Source organism: Saccostrea cucullata, unplaced genomic scaffold, assembly GCF_032062105.1.
Source record: "Saccostrea cucullata isolate Sc308-1 unplaced genomic scaffold, CSIRO_AGI_Scuc_v1 ctg13273, whole genome shotgun sequence".
Classification (NCBI taxonomy): Eukaryota; Metazoa; Mollusca; class Bivalvia; order Ostreida; family Ostreidae; genus Saccostrea; species Saccostrea cuccullata.
The window spans coordinates 1-13,018 of record NW_026931711.1 but is presented as its reverse complement, the minus strand read 5'-3'; the positions used below and the strand labels follow the sequence as shown (position 1 = coordinate 13,018).

At 32.4% G+C, this 13,018-nt stretch overlaps 1 protein-coding gene across 1 annotated transcript; it reads right to left on the bottom strand.

The window, feature by feature from the left end:
• Positions 1–3,005: 3,005 nt before the first annotated feature.
• On the bottom strand, positions 3,006–6,694 carry LOC134233335 (acireductone dioxygenase-like). Its single transcript, XM_062715298.1, has 4 exons — positions 6,482–6,694; positions 6,090–6,209; positions 3,938–4,117; positions 3,006–3,197 (listed from the first exon to the last, which is right to left on the bottom strand). Exons 1-4 carry the CDS (start codon positions 6,599–6,601, stop codon positions 3,078–3,080), a joined length of 540 nt encoding a protein of 179 aa, XP_062571282.1. The 5' UTR covers positions 6,602–6,694; the 3' UTR covers positions 3,006–3,077.
• Positions 6,695–13,018: the final 6,324 nt, after the last annotated feature.

Sequence of the window (13,018 nt, the reverse complement as noted above, 5' to 3'; positions counted from 1 at the left end):
ATACCTTGTTTAAATTATCAGCAACAATTAAATTATGATATTGACGAAAAGTCGCATATTAAAAGTAAACAAACTGCAATAAGGTTGCCAAAGATGAATTTAAAACACTTAGAAATAAATTTTCTAGCATGTGGTAACAGTCTAAAACATTTACGAGGACTGGGGGTGCATTTAGATGGATTTATGTGGCCAGTTGTCAAATTGATTGTAACGATAATTTTGTTTCGCTCGTGTAAAAGCAATTCATTGACTAAATTTAAAAAAAAATGTCAGTTAGAAATACGTGAAATGTACGTTACCATACGTAACGTACATTTCAAATATAAAAATCAGTTCTCTTCCACAAGCATACGTAAGACACGCAATATAATGATACTATTTGAACTTGCATATCATAAGAAATGCATCATACAGGTTTCGTATTCAGAAATATATACCAGGTATCAAAATTATTTTACATATAATTGACCTTAATATATTTTTTTTCCTCAGCAGAAACGTTTCTTTTCATTAATTTTGGGATTTAGCCGACCTCCAACCTTTGAAACTTTCCTTTGTGTACACATTCGACTGTGTGAAAGTATGAGAATACATGAAAATTCGTGCGAGATTCACTTAATTCGAATTTCATGGTAACGTACATTTCAGTAACGTACATTTCAAATGATCACTTTTCATGTAAAAAAGAATTTTTAATTGTGTTAATCAAATCGTCTTTGCCAGTTTACAGGGTACAAGGGGTTGCTTATTCAGAGTCGTCTCATATTTTCTTCTTAATATATATTCTTAATGGAAAAATATAGGTAACGTACATTTCTTTCTTATCTCTACGATTGAAAATGTCTTTCATTCCGTAAACATATTTAAAAAAAGTTGCTCAAATTGTTCAATTTCATGTTACATTATCTAAGTAGGAGTAATAAATCTATTGAAATATCAAATTTAGCCCATCAATAAGTAAAGGAGAACAAAACTATCAGGTGTATAATCTTTGTGTTTGCTTTTAATGTGGTTGAAATAAAATTAAGCGACAGGGACATTGCACAATAAAAATTATTTATTATCACAAAGAAAACGTATTTATTGTTATGAAAAGAAATATATATGATACAAGGTTTAACTTATCAGAAAATTTTTACTTAAGAATCAAAACTATATATTACACAGAGGGGATTCAGAATAATATTTGCCTCGGCGATACATTTCAAATAGGCTACTATATTTGAATTTGGAACTCCTTAAATACCCTTTCAGATCGATAATTATATGAATTCTTATTCATTGTTATATGACTATTTATAATGTTGATTTAGAAATTACATCAGTGGTATTTCTTTTAAATGAAAATGAGGCGACATTATTTGAGCCCTTATATTGAGAATGGGTGTACAGTGCAACCAAGGTAGCGTTTAGATCATTTAATTATATTGTTACAGTTCAGAAATACTTTTAGAAACTTGTATTCAGGGAAAACTCTTTGCGTTTTCCTACAGTTTCCAAAGGAATTCTCTTTTAAAATTAACATTCATTTTGTATCAACACTGGGCTGAAAACTTGTTTTCAAAATGGTTCCTCCGGGGATGCTGGAAATGACATGAGTGTCTAATCATAACTTGACTTTTAATTACATATATGAAAGAACAATTATGAAACGTAAGACTGTCGTTTTATTATTTTGCAAGGAAAACAGAGCTTCAAACCTGTCATCTCTTCTCTGTAGTCAAGAGGTCTAGTTTTACAATCACCTATATCCAAAGATATGACCATCAATGGTAGTTTTTATGTTATAAATACACCGAGGAAAAACTTCAGCAGCTTTTTGTAAAGGTAGTTTACTCATCCTAAAGTTAATTTCCATTTTCTGACAACTTTGCTGCAATTATAGGGTGGGATTCTGCACATTCCGTCAATTGAAACTTGCCTGGAAGATTACGGAAAGTTGACTTAATGATAAATAATAATGTATATATACCATTCAGACACCTTTCTAGACTCGTCAGTAACCATTCCGTGATAGAATGTAAATGAAAATTCAAATCCTTCCTCCATATTAACTAGATCTCAATCATTGTGAGATGTTTTATTACTATGCTTTTTATTATTATATATAGAGAATATCATTCATCATTGTTCTTTGAGCACCTTTGAAATTGATTATAAAGTGTACTGGTCATGGGCACAAATACTTTAGGCATATTATAATAGTTAAACGGGGGATACCTCGGGGAAATAAATAAATATACATATATTTTTGTGTTTTTTTAACATTGCAATTTATTTTGCAATTAACATTGATGAGTCCTCGTATATATGTAAGTCGGTTCGCTCATTGGTCGGTTGCATTTTTTCTTCATGGTATTTTGGAAAAAGTAGCTACTGAACCGCTTGATTTTCATTTATATGTACTCTCTTTCTCTTTTTGTCATATTAGCAGTTTTATATTCTATTGCATTTACCTGGGATTACATGAAATATGCAGCAAAGTTGATTTATAATATTGACATGCAAAAATAAATAAATTGAAGTAAAATATATATTAAAAAAACTACACACATATTACTTCATCTTTATTAGATAAAAGCTTGAAACATTTATATTGGTAACAACAATGCATACATGTATATATGCATATAAAAGGACAGTGCTTCATGTAGATAAAATTTTCTAAAAAAAAAATCAACAAAAATAATTTTGTCTATTTACAAAACTAATAAAGTTTTAAAATACTCAATGTATGGCACGGGAAAATTAAATCTTTTGGAAGAGCCCCCCTACCCTTTAAAAAAGTTTAAAAAGTCTTCTAAATAAATATTTCCTCCTTTATGGTGTTCTGATACTGTAAGCGGTGCGAGAGATGAATTTACGCTTTATTTACAAGATCACAAATTAACTGAGGATTTTTTTAAATGAGGTATTGTGTTTGGCATAAAGGTACATAATATCCACTCATTAATAACATACTTAATATCATGATATTCAAGGTGTTCACCAAAAAAAGTATTTCTGATACATAGTATTAGCACAAGTCAGTCCATTTAAAATAAACTATTATCGGGCAGTTTAGAAGCAGGTTCGGTTTAACCTGCGTTTGGGTGGTTTCTGATGTATTCTTTTCGTATCTCCATGTCATCGGCTGGTCTGTTGTGGGCGGTCCATACGGGTTCCCCAACGAAGTAACGATGAGCCTTTATGTAGTTCTAAAAATAAGTTTTTGTATTAAAACTAAAATTATCAAATAGCTATTTAAGAAAAAAAAATTGAATGCTAAAATAGAAAGAAAATTATCTGCTAATTTATAAGTGTACAAATAACTCTATACAAACAAACCGATCAACAGAAAACACCTACATTTATCTATCATGGTATTCAAGCCAAAATGAATACACTCAAGAAAACTATATTTGATTTCAATGAAAAGAATGATAAATATACTAGCTGTATCAGATACAGAGTTTTTGGAAGTTAAATTCCATATTCCCTCTCCCTCCCAACAACAACAACAACAACAACAACAAAAAGTTTATATTTGACGATGTTAAATGTATTTGTAATTCCATTTTCCATTTTTGATTGATTAATTGTGTATTGTTTAACGTCCCTCTCCAGAATTTTTCACTCATATGAAGACGCCACCACTTGCCCGGGGAGAGCTGCAAATTTTGTTCTATACTCGGCACTCAGGGCCATTGATCAGGGAGGAATCTTTATCGTGTCAGCACCTACTGCGACACGGGACCTCAGTTTATACGGTCTTATCCGAAGGACCGGTCTCCACGTCCCACAGTGGGATTCGAACCCGCGACGTAAGGATTCACTCCTTACTTCGCGACTCTAGAGCAGACGCTCTTACCACTGCGCCACGCGGGCGACTTTATCAGAATGAGACAACAATGATCATTGCGTCCTCATTGTCAAGTATTTTAGCATATTTTCTTACCTTTTCGTCAAGCGTAAATCTATGATAAATGCCAGCCGGCAAAATGATGAAGACATTCGGAACCACTTCAATTCGGATCCACTTGTCATTTTTGTCGCGGACATCGAGGTACCCACTGCCCTCTGTAACATAGCGAATCTCTTCGTCTGAGTGCAGATGCTCCGTGAAGAAAGTCTTCAACTACAAACCAATTTAGTATAAGAAAAGTATTACTACAACAACACGAGACCTAAGACTATATATACCCTAAAATCTTGAAAATAAGACGGATTTAATAATAAGCCGGTTTTGAAAATAAGCCACCTATTTCTTGCATTAAAAATTACTCGAAAATAAGCCAGTTTTGAAAATAAGCCGGTCATGACAATGCCATTTAGGAAAGGTGTTAAACTTTTGACGATTGCCTCGTCTTAAAAATTTGACGATTGAAAACTTCGACGATTTTTTTTACTGTGTGAAAGAGTTATCTTTCTTTCATTCATTTAACCTTTACCAATTTCTGCATAAGACATGATACGAACTAAGTCTGTAGAAACAAACGAACTTATGTAAAATTACTAATAAAGGGTAGTTTTTAAAGTTATTATTTTTTTTTACCAGTAAGCATGTTACGCTGGCTAAAAAAAATTCATTGCGGAACCAGCTAACATGGTGAATTTTTTTCATGAAATTGTCAGAAACAATAATTATCTCATCCAGACCCGTACAAGCTAACTGTGTGTTTAAAATTGTTATAATTAAATAAGTAAACGGGTAAAAGGAAGATTTTGTTTGTAAAGCATTTAACTGTCAGGTAACACTGCCCGAGGCAAGAAACCTGCTGATTGGCAGGGCTTGGTAGTAATTACATTTCAATGTACCGTATAATTGAGTTGTTTAAATATGTGTTTGTTTGACTAATTTATCAAGTGATTCAATTACAAGCGGATAACTTATAATTTATTTTTACTTTTTTAAAACAAGTTTATATTTCATGTAAATTTATCATTCTCTAACCAGAGTTGTCTTCCGCTACGCTCACTACACCTCTGTCAACGCTCGTTGTACAAGATTCTTGTACAAATTTTAAATAGTGAAAATCTGAAGTTAAAATAGTAATTAATTGTTGTAATTATTGATAAAGATGATAATTCATCATTTATTTCAAACCTATATTCCCTCAAAACGACTTATTTTCAAAGTTTTAAGGGAACTATTTTGCGGAGTAAAAATTAAAATCTTAATTAAAAAATCCTTTTAAGGTGTAACAAATTAACATAAATATTGTTTTCCGATAAGAAATATAATTATAAACGACTATTAATACAATTTTTAATCATTTACAATTTTTCCAAGAATCTTGTAAAACAAGCGTTGACAGAGGTGTATGTGGGAGCGTAGCGGGAACGACAACTCTGGATAGAGAATGGTAAATTTATAAGCTGTAAACAATGAAATTATTTTTTCGGGATCGACATTCTCAAAATATAAAGTAGACGATTACAGCATAGACCTAAAGAAAACGTACATCGGGGAATGCCAATGAATAAAAAAAAAATGACGAGAGAAAACTTTGACGAGCTAAAGTCATTCGTTAATGTTTCCTCCTTGTCAAACTTTGCACTTTTACAGTATTTTTTTCTACACGCAAGATACTGAACAAAGTATTATTGTAATTATTTTATTATATGCATGATTTTTTAATTTTAGATCTAACAAGTAGTTCTCACTCTATCGATTACACTTTATTCAATGATTGTATTGAAAATAAACCGGAATTGTGCTCTCTTCTCTTGCCAGTTTTTTGCATTGATAATAAGCCGGAATTTGAAAATAAGCCGGTTTTGAAAATAAGCCCCAACTTTCTTACCAAAACTTAAAATAAGCCGCGGCTTATTTTCAAGATTTTAGGGTATCACAAATGGTTGACCCTTAAAATTCATTAATTATTGAATTAGCATGGAAGCATAAAAATAGTAGAATGTCTTTCCTTACAGGGAGTTGAGAGTAAATAGAAACTTTATAATCAAGAGTCTATGATCAAAAAGTTGTCCGGCTTCCGAATCTTAGGACAACCCTGCCTGGGCACAACTTAACACATAAAACAACAAGGAATCACTGGATAGCATTCCTGAGCCCCTTCCTAGTCACCACAATTTTATAGGCTGTATACCGTCTCGTCGTAGTTGGGTAGTTTTTCCCTGCTACATATGACCTCATCCTGGTAGGTGTAGCCACGGTCCTTTCGTAACTTAGTCACCTGCTCCTCGGCTTTAGCTGGGTCAGAGCTGATCTAATAATAAGTATGTACATTGAAGTCTTTCATAAATAATTAATGCATAATGAGTACGAATCATTGACTGTAGATTCCAATTTATCATATACTTATTATTTAACATATACATGATATATAATATGTACTCGATAATTATTGATGTGTACAAAAATCATCCCATTTACTTTTCACACAAATGTGCAGCCTTAAAACGACCGCATGGCATTTTGCCCCCATTCAAGCATAATATAACTTGAAATCGTGCACCTATACCATTGCTTCTTGAGTACCCCAAAATATAAAACTCCTAGATCCTTCAGTTGATCCAAAGTGACGAATTGTGGTGGATCTGTCATATGAGGTTTCCTCTGATCCTCGGTAACTTCGTTCATGTGCCATGCTCGTACCATCTTTGAATTTTACAAGGAAACGCTCTGTACTCTTTCACAGCTAGCAAAGAATGACACATTTTTTTTTAATTTTCGAGACACATTTTTTTGTTGGGTCCATGGGCACGTCTTTTAATTTCAAGTTTTTGAGAAGTTTAGATGTTTCTATGTAAAAACTTGAGTTTGTTCACCTATTGTGGTCCCACAGTACAACAGGGATCATTAATTGAACAAACCTGAATCTACACTTTCTGAGGAGGTAACACATACAGGTGTACAATGCATATAAGTAATCATGGCTTTGGTGTTTTTGAGAAGTCAACTTTTAAAAGATTTTTTTTTATGTATTTCTTTGTGAAACCTTTATCGATCATTGTGGTCCTATCCCACCCCTAGGGGCATGATGTGAACAAATCTGAAATCTTCCATGTAGGTTTCACATTTTATGACCCAGTGATTTTGAGAAGTTTTAAAACCATGTGCTTATTTTTTAGCGATTCGAACTTGGAAGAAATCATGGAATTTCATTTTAATAGACTTTATTTCCTTTATTCGATGATATTATTTGTTGAACATTTGGTTGAAATCGGTGCAATTGTTATTAAGAAATTGAAAATGTCAAAAAAAAAGAATACACATATTCTTTTCATCCACAGTATGAGGATAAAGTAGAGATAAACTAAAGCAATAAGAATAGTAACCGAAATTTGAACTGTCACTCATCAAAAACAGGTTTCCATGTAGACCATATGGAATTAAAATAAACAATTTAATTCTTTTGGATTGAAACAAATTTTTCAACATTATATTTTATTCTTAGATGACATAAGATTTGTCAATAGACATACATTTAAAATATTTTGATACTGCAGTAAGAACACTATTATATATTGAATAATCTGCTTATTTGTATCTGTTTGTGAGAGGCAAAATCTTTTTTGTAAAGAATCATAGCATAAACATTTTCCATTGCTATCTAAAAAATCTCCAATTACTCTGACACCTTTCTCATACCAATTTTTGATAAAAATAGATCGTTTGCCAACCAAGATATTAGAATTGTAATACACCGGGATATTTGAGAAATTAAGTTTTACATTTTTACAATTATTTAAACACTTCATGACTTCAAGTCATAATTTTAATACATCTTGCCAGAAAGCATTGTTTTTAGCTAGGAAGTAAATGTTTCTAAATAAACAGATCCCCAAAATGAAATAACTTCTCAATAACATTTTTTCCATTCAATGCAAAAAAAAAAAAAAATCCATTCATTACTTTTGTTTTGGAGTTAACCTTTTCATCCAAGAAGATTTTAATGCAATTATAAAATTATCTATATCGACCATTTTTAAACCCCAAGAAAGATAATTTTGTGTGACAAGGGACCGCTTTATCTTATCCGATTTGGACTTCCATATAAATTCAAAAATATCTTTTTGCAAATCAACTAAACACTGTTTTCTAGGAGATGGCAAAGGAAGAAATAAATGATTAAGCTTAGGTAGGATAAGAGTCTTAACAAGAGTTATGCGACCAATTGGAGTTAGGATTCTCCGCTTCCATTGTTTAAAGCTTTTATTTTAGGTAGTTGCGAGTCATACCTAGTATCAACAATTTCTTTAAGATCAACTGAGAACTGAATTCCTAGTAAGTTGAAAGTTGTAGTTCCCCATTCTAATTTCCACCTTGTTTGATGGAAAACTTCCTTTGAAAACTCTTTTGATCCGATCCACACTATTTTAGTTTTTGATATGTTGATTTTCAATCCTGAAAGTTTCGAATAAAAGTCAATGGTATCAAGCGCAGCAAGAAGGGATTTTTGTGAACCATCTAGAGCAAGAAAAGTATCATCAGCATACTGAGATAATTTATGTTCTTTATTATCTACCACAATACCTTTAATATCCTTATTCTGTTTAACTAAAATTGCCAGAATTTCTGCACATAGAATGAATATACTGAAACACAAAACAAACGCAACAAGCAGTAATCTACAAATGTTTCATTTTTTATCTAATGATTTTCAAAAATGAATACAGTAAGGCTAAACTCACTTTTCAGAACATCAGAGATTTGAAAAAAAGTTAAATGTTTATCTTTTTACTCTATTGAGTAATATTTGACTGTTAAAACACCCCCTCCCAGCCATTCAAATAAAACGTGCAAGACTGTCCTAAACAACAATTGCAGCTTAATTTCTAATATACAATAGGTTCATCAATATCTAGATCTGAGCGAAGGAATTTTTCGTTGCCATTTTTAAATGCCCGTTTTTCAGATGATAGATCAAATTTTCTCTAACTTAGAGCAGTGTAGCCACCCGTGGACTTCCGGTACAAGGACTGTCCTTGATGCATATGAGACGTAAGACCCCGTTGAGGCATAATGTAGTGAATTTTTGCATCAGCAACTCTCCATCACATTTTCATTTAAATTTTCCAGCTAGAGCAATGGAAATGCGTATTTAAGCCATTTTCAAAAAACCTTAGCATCGTTACGGGAAACGAAAGGAGAGTTTATTTTTTGAAATATTGCTGCATTAATTATGATGAACAGTAAAAACCCTTAAAACTCCATAATATTGCCAAATGCAATTTTTAATTTCTGTTAAGCAGACTCGATCTTGACTTCCGGTTATGGTATGAAAATCTTTCAACCGTTAAATTACCGATGTTTACCAAATTGAAGATATCCATAATTTTAAGATACAAAATTCTTTACTCTGCATAATTATTTTCTCCTTAAGTAGGGTGTTGCGTTTCTTTCGCGTGTCAGTATAAATATTGAGAAACAGGGTCTGCAACCTCTTTGTACATGTATATCAAACTGATAAGATAAAAATCCACTTTGTAAAATAGAAACTTTTCTCTCTTTAATAACATTTATGGATTTTTTCCGATTTTTAAAAGCTATTTTTGACATATTTTGATATTTACATGGAATACCTGTAATAATCAAGATGTATGTTGAGAGACTGCTATAAATGAACGTAAACGAAAAAAATACATCCTGAAATCTATTTCATGGAGTGACGCAGCATAGAACTCTATCGAAAAGTCGGTCGGAAGACCAGTTGTTGCACTAGCAACAAGAAAGCATCTAGTTAAGGTCTTCCGTTTCAGACGGAAGACCTTATTATATCATATAGTGAATCTACTGTTTCTTTTCTTGTCAGAATGATTTCTCAGAGATGGCTGGACGGATTTTCTTTTCAGGGATGATAGAGAATGAAAATACGCTCAGACGTTCTTATTTCATTTTTTAAAAATTCACTTCCGTTCGTCAGATATGTCCGATTTCCGCATTTTTCAAAAAGATTTTATTCGAGTCATATCTCAGAAACGGTAAGAGATGAAGACACTTTGGAAAACTTACAATATATCTAACTAGTGTTGTTGATACAAGTTGAACATGTGCACTGTGCAGTGATAAAATATTAATAAAGGAAATAATGTTACACTGATTAAACTGGTAGATGAAACGTGCAGGAAATACAAACTCAAACACAAAAAGTTAAGTGAAACTTGAAATTGGTATGTCTTTCATGTGATACGCATAAACTAAAAATGATTTTTTTTTCCAATTAAGAGATAAAAAATATGCTTACAAGCTTGAAAACTATGATTGTACTAAAAAAATACTCTTCCCTTAATACCTACCTCGTCAGTACACATCGATTATTATACTGACTAAGTTTAGAGACTTTAAACTATTTTTTTTCTTATCAATCTCAGTAAAGGTTAATGAACGTCGTAAACTGAATAGTGTGCATGAACGAAACATATTGCAATTTCACACGGAAATGTGCACGTAGACCAGGAAATTTGGTCGCTGCTGTTATAATTAGGAAGATTGTAAATATGCTGCTTCATATTCGTTCTAATAAATGGTAATTACTTAAATTGTGTGCAGAAAATTGAGAAAAAAAAAAAACTAAAAAAAAACAAAGTTGATAAAGATATTCCACAGTGCCTTGACAAAATAATAATGAAAGGCTCATATTTAATTATCTTTAAAAAAATGTTTACTTATATCTTGACTCATGCTAATTAATTCATCTTGGCCTTTTAAAATGATAAAAATACGTGACACAGGAAGAAACAAGACCTTTCAGTTAAAACTGAAAGGCGGCTTTCAGTTACTTTTCAGTGCCCATTCAGCGATTGAATGGCACACATATTTCAGTGACCTTTCAGTTATCATTCAGTTGCAACTTTTTATTGAAAAATCGGCTTATTTTTAAACTTAAAAATTTTATTTCACTTTTTCCTGGTTAAATAGCATTAAACCTATCTAATTCCGAAAAGAAAATGGAGGAAAAAAATTAATGCAAGGAAAAAAAATCGTTCCCAAGGCCAGAATCGAACCCGGGTCTCCTGCTTACCACGACCTTATCAATTACGCTACGACTTCTTCTTGAATGGTTAGGATTTAAAATCAATTTATTTGTAGAAATCGATGGATCAATCGGTTCACCTGTTGTATCGAGGAGCTGCGACGTGCAAATATCTTATAACATTATAAAAAAAAATTTAGACATAATTTTAATATTTAATTTAATCACAATAAGAAAAAAAAACACACAATTAAAATTGAGTGATAAATCTTTATTCAAATTAAAATATTGCTTCATTGTTAAGGGAAAATATCTGGTTATAAATTAATAAGCTAGTGAAAAAAATCGCTAAATTGAGACTAAAGTATCACTGAAATGTGGTGGAGAGGTCCCTGAAAGTTGACAGAAAGGTCACTGAAAGTTGACGGAATGGTCATTGAAAGTTGACAGATATATGTCAGATGAATGGTGACTGAAAGGTATCTGAAATGCGACTGAAAGGTAACTGAATGATCACGGAAAGGTAACGGGAAAGGGTCTTTTCAGTGACCTTTCAGTGACCATTCAGTGGGTATTCAGTTACCATTCAGTCGACTGAATGGTGGATTTTTATCCTGTGTGACTTGATAACAAATTTGGTAATATAGGGTACATATCTATTTTATGGTAGTGCGATCTAAAGGCAGATCACTCTGTCGAAAAAAAATCCATAGATTCAGAACCCTTTAGTGTGCAGAGAAGGGAGGGTTTTAAGTGTATTTGCAAAATAATTGTTTTATTCAAACAATATCAGTTTTAAAGGTTTATATCAGTCGCTTCATTTCTGTTTCATATTTGAATACTTTTCTAGAACAAGAGGCCCGCGGGCCTTATAAATCACCTGAATATCATGTTACAAGTTTCTAACAATTGAATTGGTTCGTGTTTTAATTCAAATGCCATGAAATTCAAAATTTTGAGAGAAGCACTTTTGCTTATCATAACTATACACTTAGCTTGCTTACTTTTATTACTTAATACCCAGAGTAATAAAGAGAAAATGCATTTCCACATTATAACCAGTTGTGAACCCCACAAGAACCACTGACCCACATATTTCAAAATTCTGGAAATTTATCAATTTTATTTCATCATAAATGGTTGATACCAAAAAGCAGATTTCAAAGCATTAATTTATTTTCAGACTATGTAAACCACCCCCCCCCCACCACCACCACCCCAGTACCCTGACCCAGGGGCCCTGAAATTAACCATTTTGGAAGAGGCACCTTTCATCATCATCAATATGTACTTAGAACATTGGCATAATATCCAGGAGCAATGGAAAAAATTTTCGAAGAATTCCTGCATTTACATATATAATCATAAGAGCCCCGCCCTAAAACCACAAATCCTGACCTTGGGGCCCTGAAATTCACAAATCTGGAAGAGGTGTCCTTCCTCATTATGACTATGTACATGTACATAATTCATTGGTTTGATACTCAGGAGCAGAGAAGAAGATTTTTAAAGAATTAATGTATTATCACTATATAATCAATAGAGCCCCATCCTAACACCAGAATCCCTGACCCCGAGGCCATAAAATTCACATTTTTGGAAGAGTCACTCTTATGCAACATAAATATGTACTTGGTTAGTTTGTTTAATACTGTGAAATCACAAATTTTCATGGGGGTTTAATTTTCTTATTTTCGAAGTATGAAGAGACCCATGAATTCATATCCACCACGAAATGTAAAATGTTACATACATGACTACTCAACAATTCTTCATCCACAAATTCAAATCCCCATGAACCAAGACATTGTACTCAAACCACGAAAATTTGACTCCACCAAAATAATTATGTTATTTTACAGTACTCAGGAGCAGAGAAGAAGATTTTCAAAAAGTTTATGCATTTTCACTATATAATTAATAGAGTCACGCCCTAACACCAGAACCCCTGACTCAGGGGACATGAAATTCACATGTACAATTTATAAAGAGTCAGCCTTATTCAACTTGAATATGTATTTGGTTTATTAGGTCACCTGAGTAAACTCAGGTGACCTATTGCTATCCGTTGTTGTCCGTCGTCGTGCGCCGTGCGTTAA

Coding starts and splice junctions, on each gene's coding strand:
- LOC134233335 (XM_062715298.1), bottom strand. CDS start 6,601: ATGGTACGAGCATGGCACATGAACGAAGTTACCGAGGATCAGAGGAAA. Junction 4,118..6,089: donor TACCCAACTACGACGAGACG/GTATACAGCCTA, acceptor ATTGGTTTGTAG/TTGAAGACTTTCTTCACGGA. Junction 3,198..3,937: donor GATTTACGCTTGACGAAAAG/GTAAGAAAATAT, acceptor ACTTATTTTTAG/AACTACATAAAGGCTCATCG.